The sequence below is a fragment of the Otolemur garnettii genome, unplaced genomic scaffold (genome assembly GCF_000181295.1).
Source record: "Otolemur garnettii isolate 467f Iridium unplaced genomic scaffold, OtoGar3 scaffold00039, whole genome shotgun sequence".
NCBI classification, from domain to species: Eukaryota; Metazoa; Chordata; class Mammalia; order Primates; family Galagidae; genus Otolemur; species Otolemur garnettii.
Window position 1 is genome coordinate 2,501,674 of NW_003852434.1, and position 7,079 is coordinate 2,508,752.

The 7,079-nt window shown below is 42.7% G+C and overlaps 1 protein-coding gene across 4 annotated transcripts in view; it reads left to right on the top strand.

Moving 5' to 3' along the window:
• The window catches only part of ABCG2 (ATP binding cassette subfamily G member 2 (Junior blood group)), a 68,635-nt gene extending 67,389 nt beyond the window's left edge, over positions 1–1,246 (top strand). For 3 of the 4 annotated variants that reach the window (XM_023513362.1, XM_023513361.1, XM_003790022.3), the window contains exon 16: positions 655–857. In XM_023513362.1, coding sequence (XP_023369130.1) covers positions 655–802 — 148 coding nt within the window. In that variant the 3' untranslated portion in view covers positions 803–857. Of the gene's footprint in view, positions 1–654 lie in introns of all 4 variants that reach the window. The other variant, XM_023513360.1, reaches the window with a different exon arrangement.
• Positions 1,247–7,079: the final 5,833 nt, after the last annotated feature.

Sequence of the window (7,079 nt, forward strand, 5' to 3'; positions counted from 1 at the left end):
GATTACAGGGGTGAGCTGCGGTGCCCGCCCAGCTGGCCCTGCTGGTGATGTCTTACCGGTGCATCTGCCATGCTTGTTAGTCTCCATGGAAGAACTGACAGATTGGGACTCTGGCAGGAATCCCTTGTTCCTCTCTCCCCAGTTCTCAGATTGTTAGGCTGTGTGCTTTTGTATGGGTAAGCAGTACTACAAAGAGCTTTGCTCTTCTTAGTAAGGGTCATGGGTATCATCTGCTAAACTTGAGGGTTTTCTCCATCAGGAATAAGCAAAAAAATTACTTGGTACAATTTTCTGCCCTTTGAAGAGGGCAGATTACAGATTTGGAAACAAATGGATTTGAGGAGGTTAAAACTTAGTTCCATGTGTAACTCTATAAACTGGTCAAGTTCCTTAAACCTTAGTCCTTTCAGTTTTTAAATATATATATCTACCCTTTGGGGTTTTAGGAATTAACTAAGCCATTAAGCCCAAGATGCTGGCATGATGTTTTGAGTAATGTTAAGTACACAATGATGGCCGGCTGTTGTGTAAGACAGGATAATTATTAAAGACTTGGGTGACCTGTAGGTGTCTTTAATAAAGAATAGTGAATAAATTGAGTAAAATTTGGTGGATGCTAGGAATGAAGTTTATTCTTTTTCTGTTGAATTTCAGATGCACCGGAGAAGACTATTTGACAAAGCAGGGCATCGACCTCTCACCTTGGGGCCTGTGGCAGAATCACGTGGCCTTGGCTTGTATGATTGTTATCTTCCTAACAATTGCATACCTGAAACTGTTATTTCTTAAAAAATATTCTTAAATTCCCCTTTAATTGACTCTGATTTCTCCTCACAGAATCAAGGAGCACCTTGATTTATCTTACATATTCAATCGAGGCTTTTTTGTTGCCATTAAACTGTTGTTCAGCAACAGTCATTTCTAACAGAAACAGCAACAGTTATTTCCAACAGAAACATTCATAAAAGTCGTCATGAGCTGACTTATACACGAAAGAACACACGTCAGAAACTAATGATATTATGTATTGCAAATTTATCTCATCTGACAGTAACGGTGAAATCTACTCTAATTTATGGATCTAAAGAAAAAGGAGAATCGAATTTTAGGTATTCCTGACGAGTTACTAATATCTCTGGTACCCGTGCCTGGTTTTTAAAATGCATATGTAGCTTAGTAGTCCTCTAGTTTTCATATTCTGTGAATCTGTAATCTGCCATTATTTAATAAATAACACATGTACTAATGTTGTATTGGAAGTGAGTAATCTAAAATACGTTGGAAAAACCAGTCTTCTTGCTGGACAAAAAAACCCTGTTGTGGCTCAAGTGGCTAAGGTGCCAGTCACATACACCCAAGGTGGCGGGTTCAAATCCAGCCTGGGCCCGCCAAACAATAATGATGGCTGCAACCAAAAATAGTTGGGCGTTGTGGGTGGGCGCCTGTGGTCCCAGCTACTTGGGAGGCGGAGGCAGGAGACTCGCTTGAACCCAGGAGTTGGAGGTTGCTGTGAGCTGTGATGCCACTGCACTCTACCCAGGGTGACCCAGGGGGACAGCTTGAGGCTCTGTCTCAAAAAAAAAAAAACCTCGTTGTGATAGAAAAAAATAATCTTTGATCAACTTATTACAGTAAATAGAACTTATTAGGATTTCTATCTAGTGGTATTATGATGCCTCAGGAGTTTCAGCTGGATGCTTTGGAGTTGGGTGCAGTAGGAAGCCTGGATTCTGGTAATTCAGTCCTTGTGCAAAATCTGGGCCCTTCTAGCTCTGGAAAGTCACTTGACCTTCTTGAATATTTCCTTGGTTTAAGATCTATACTCCAGGCCAGGCATGGTGGCTCATACCTATAATCCAAGCACTCTGGGAGGCTGAGGCAGGTGGATTGCCCAGAGCTCAGAGGTTCAAGACCAATCTGAGCCAGAGTGAGACCCTGCCTCTACAAAAAAAGAAGCCAGGTGTTGTGGCAGGCGCCTGTAGTCCCAAGCTACTTGGGAAGCTGAGGCAAGAGAATCACTTAAGCCCAAGAGTTGGAGGTTGCTGTGAGCTGTGACACCACAGCACTCTACTGAGAGCAACATAGTAAGACTGTCTCGGAAAAAAAAAAAAAATAGAACATCACAGCACACAGAAGCCCCTCCTGTCCTCCTCGCGTCTGTGACTTCCTCTGTCCCCTCCCTGGGTTATTTTTGAAACAGAACTTGTGCTTCCCCCGTTTCTATTCTCAGAACCTTAACGAACGCTCGGTTTCATATTCTCGTATGCATAGGCACATGAATAATTAAGTCTCTCCCCACTTTCAAAATTTCGAAATAATTTTAGATTTACAGAAAAGTTGCAAAGGTTCTCTTCATGTTAACATTTTATATACGAAAGGCAAAGCTAAGAAATTAACATGGGTACATTACTGTTCACTAACTGCCTGATACCACCACATTTCTGCTAATCTTTTATTGTTCCAAGATTCAGTGCAGGAGACCACACTGCATCTAGTTTCCTCTTGTAAATGCTTTTCAGTATTCACACGAGAATTGCGGGAGCGGAGTGTGGACTCCCCTGTGACTGGGCACCTTGGAATTCATTGAGCTCGCCCTGTCCAGCTGTTGCATCATCAGTACTTGGTCATAGCATTGTATTTTTATCTTTGAGCTTTAAAAGAACAGTGTTTTCTTTGTTCATAGTATCTGATGCATCATCTTGTAATATATCATCTTTTTTCCCGGTTATTATGTGACCATCAAGGTTAATCAGTTGTTACTGTTCTTAGTTACAGCACCTGGTTTTAAGGTAACTGTGCCTTACGGTTCCCTGGATACATTTTTCCCTCCTTACACTAGGAGAAGTATGTACCTTATATACAAATGATACTTCACAGAAGAAAGAAAACAGCCAGAATTTTTAGTATCTACTTTTTAAATTAATGAGACTTCAAATATATCCTATTATATTTATTCTCTCTTTGTATTAAAATTGCCTTTTTAGGCTCAGTGCCCATAGCTCAGTGGCTAGGGCGCCAGCCACATACACTGGAGCTAGCGGGTTCAAATCCAGCCCAGCCCTGCCAAACAACAATGACAACTACAACCAAAAAATAGCCAGGCACTGTGGCGGGCACCTATAGTCCCAGCTACTTGGGAGGCTGAGGCAAGAGAATTAAACCCAAGAGTTTGAGGTTGCTGTGAGCTGTGATGCCATAGCACTCTGCCTTTTTTACTCTCTCTGTTTCTCTACACACACACACAGACACATCTTTTTGGTTGTGACAAACATATGACATAAAATTTACTTTCTTAACCATTTAAAAATTAAGAAACACTTTTAAAAGGGTAGCTTATTTTCCTAGAGAATAGAAAAGAAAATATTAGTTTGTAGAACTTTACTTAGGACTATGTATATATTTTTTTGAATTCTGTTTATTGTCTCAAAGGTCAGAACTAATCTATAATGGATTAGTTTTAATTGGTTTAAAATACAATAAAACTATAGCCAGGCATTGTGGCAAGCACCTGTAGTCCCAGCTACTAGGGAGGCTAAGGCAAGAGAATCACTTAAGCCCAAGAGTTTGAGGTTGCTTTGAGCTATGATGCCAAGGCATTCTACCAAGGGTGACAAACTGAGACTCTGTCTCAATAAAAAAATATATATATAATAAAACGTAAGATTGAATGGATGTTATTATAGTTGTTACTTTATACGCTGTATACTACACATACATAGTATTCATTTTGTTACGTGTTCACCAGACTTAGCTCATGGGCCATAGCGTGCAGAGACACTGTCTAGACAAGTTGTACCTGCTTTACACAAAACCAGATTGATATGCCGGTAAACTGGGTTTCTAAGAGATGTGTTGGTAATTTTAACTTCAGTTTTGATTTTCAAGGTATTATATTGAAATCCTGTTTCTTAATAGAGACTAGAGAGCCCAAAGAAAGAATACTTGTGATATAGTTTGGATATTTGCCCCTCCAAAGCTCATGTTGAAATTTGATCTCGTGTGTGGGAGGTGTTTGGGTCAAAGGGTGGATCCCTCTGGAAAGTTTTGGTGCCCTCACCTGCAAGGGTGAGCACGCATTCGCCTGGCATTAGCAGAGCAGGTTGTTTATTGCTTTCTCCACGTGACACATGTGCTCACCCTTCACCTTCTGCCTTATCAGAAGCTCCCTGAAGACTACACCGGAAGCAGATGCTGGTGCTACGCTTCTAGTGCAGCCCGCAGAACTGTGAGCCAAAGAATCCTCTTTTCTTTATAAACGACCCAATCTTGAGTATTCCTTTATAGCAATGCAAAATGGACTAAGACAGCCTAGAGCCTTACCAAACACAGCAGCTGCCAGCTTGGTGCACCACCTGGCTTTCAGTCTTTTTATATTCATGATTTAAATAAATGGTTGACTTGTAGCCTACTTTCTTCCTTTCAATGAGCAATACGGAAGTAAGATAGTTCTAAGCCAGAGTGACTCTTATTTTCTAGCCCGCATACTTCCCATTTTTTTTTTTTGCTATTTCATAGGGTTGGATTTCCCAAACCTGCCTGGTACGAATCTAGGACACTTACGGTTGGAAGGAAAGACCGTTGCTTTTTTCCTCCCTTGTGTTAGGGGTGGAAAGAAGTTCCTGGTGACTCTTAGGAAACACAGAATTTTGTCTTTTGTCTTTTTTAGTTTTTAAAGACAGAGTCTCACTTTATCGCCCTTGGTAGAGTGCCGTGGTGTCACACAGCTCACAGCAACCTCCAAATCCTTGGGCTTAGGTGATTCTCTTGCCTCAGCCTCCCAAGTAGCTGGGACTACAGGCGCATGCCCGGCTATTGTTTGTTGCAGTTTGGCCAGGGCTGGGTTTGAACCCGCCACCCTCGGTATATGGGGCCAGCGCCCTACCAGCTGAGCCACAGGCACTGCCCGGGAAATGCAGAATTTTAACGAGCAATGATACAGCATTTTAGTAAGCAATGAAGGCTAACTAGCTTTACATTAGATTTAATTTGATCTCCATTCCATCACTGGGTAACAGTTGTGTTCAAAGCCGCCATGCATTGTATTTTGTACCCACCTAAACATCAGAATCACATTTAGGACTAAGTGAACCCTTAACATCACCTGGTCCTTAGATCCATGTTAGCTGCAGAATCCCTCAGCTTCACAGAGTGGCAGACAGATGCTCCTAGGGGACCCGTTGAAAATGTGTAAGTGGGAATGGATTTAATACACTTAACCTCCTGAACATCATAAGCTAGGCCTAGCCTACCTTCAGTGTATTCAGAACACTTAAACATTAGCTTGCCTTTGAGTAAAATTATCTAATTAGATACTATTTTGTAATAAAGTGTTGCCTATTCACATGATTCATTAAATACAGTACTGAAAGTGAAAAACAGAATGTTGGCAGGGTACGCCAAGTAGGGTTTCTCCTAAACACATGTTGACTCACACAGTTGTGAAGTCAAAGGATCATTAAGCCACTGCGAGTTGGAGACCATCTGTGTGTGGGTCTCTGATTAATGACAGCTGGAGGTGGTGCAGCTTTGACTCGGGCGTGGGCTGCAGGTTCACTCCCCTTGTTGAGCACCAGCAGCTCTGCAATCAAAGGGCTTGGCAATATGCTGTTTTGAAAATCTCAAGCTGTTCCATCTTTTTCATTTTGCAAATGGAAAAACTTGAGTTTCAAGAAACAAAGGTCACCCATTATTTCCTTGCTAAGATTAGGAACAGACTGCAGTATTACCAGGGGCACCCGATGAACGTCCATGGTGGGTTACTTTTCCAGAAGCAAGAATGGGCACAGTGATGGTGAACAGAAGCCCCGGAGGTGCATGAGCCCCAGTGAGGCAGAGCCAGTGACCCCTCCTGTCATCCTTCCCTGCCCAGGTCTGTGGCCATGATTGACTGACTTAGGCTGTGATTGACTTAGGTAGGGTCTTCTATATCTTTCTTACCCATAAAGTGGGGAGTCTAATAGTATCTACTGTCTTTGGGTTATGAAAATTAAATAAGATAATGCATGTAAAATTCCTAGAAATAGCTGGTCATAGGACCTACTTAATACAGTTTAGCTATTACTATTATATCCCACAGACATCACACTGGTCTTAAGTGTCATACTAGTGCTAGTTCATGGACGGCAACTCAGTGGGACTGGGGCACCATCCTTCAGCTTTAGTTCTGTACATCAAGCCAGGGTTCAGCAAACTGGCTTGCAGGCCAGACCCTGCTCATGCCTGCTTTTGTAATAGGGTTAATGAGGCCATATTGGGGCACAGCCATGCTGGTTAGTTTTTGTATCATCTTTGGCTGTTTTTGCCCTGTGCTGGCAAAGCAGTTGTGACAAAGACCATCATGACCCATAAAACCTAAAGTATTTACCATCCCTGTATGAAAGTCTGCAGACCCCTGCATGAAACCACTAGTGCCCGTTCCTATGGTTACTATAGAACACACAGTCCAGGAGCTCAGTCGGCCTCTGGCCTGTCTCAGTATCATTCCCATGAACCCATCTTTACACTTATGCTTCTGCACCCTGCAGCTTTATGCTCTGCTGGATGAAAGGGCTGATGCTCCAGAGTTGGGGGTACATGTCACCTTGGAGGGTATTGAGGGTTCTGCTGACTCTGACACTTTGCCAGTTAGTTGCTGTGGGGTTTCCACATTGGTGAAAGAGCAGACAAAGGAGTTACAATACTGGTCATCCCTGTCGTCCTGAGAGGCTGGATCAGTGCTGCCTAACTGGTCCCAGGTCACTCAGTGTTTCCATGGTCCACAGCTGGGGAAGGGCAAGGTAACCAAGGGCTCTGAGCCCAGCATTGAGGGTATGGACCACTGTAACAGGCAGGCAGCTTAGAGCACTGAAGTCCTGGCCACATTTAGGGACAAGAGCAACTTTGATATTTTTTTTTTTTGAGACAGAGTCTCAAGCTGTCGCCCTGGATAGAGTGCTGTGGCATCACAGCTCACAGCAACTTCAAACTCTTGAGCTTAAGCTATTCTCTTGCCTCAGCCTCCCAAGTAGCTGGGACTACAGGTGTCTGCCACAATACCCTGCTATTTTTTCTTTCTTTCTTTCTTTCTTTTTTTTTTTTTC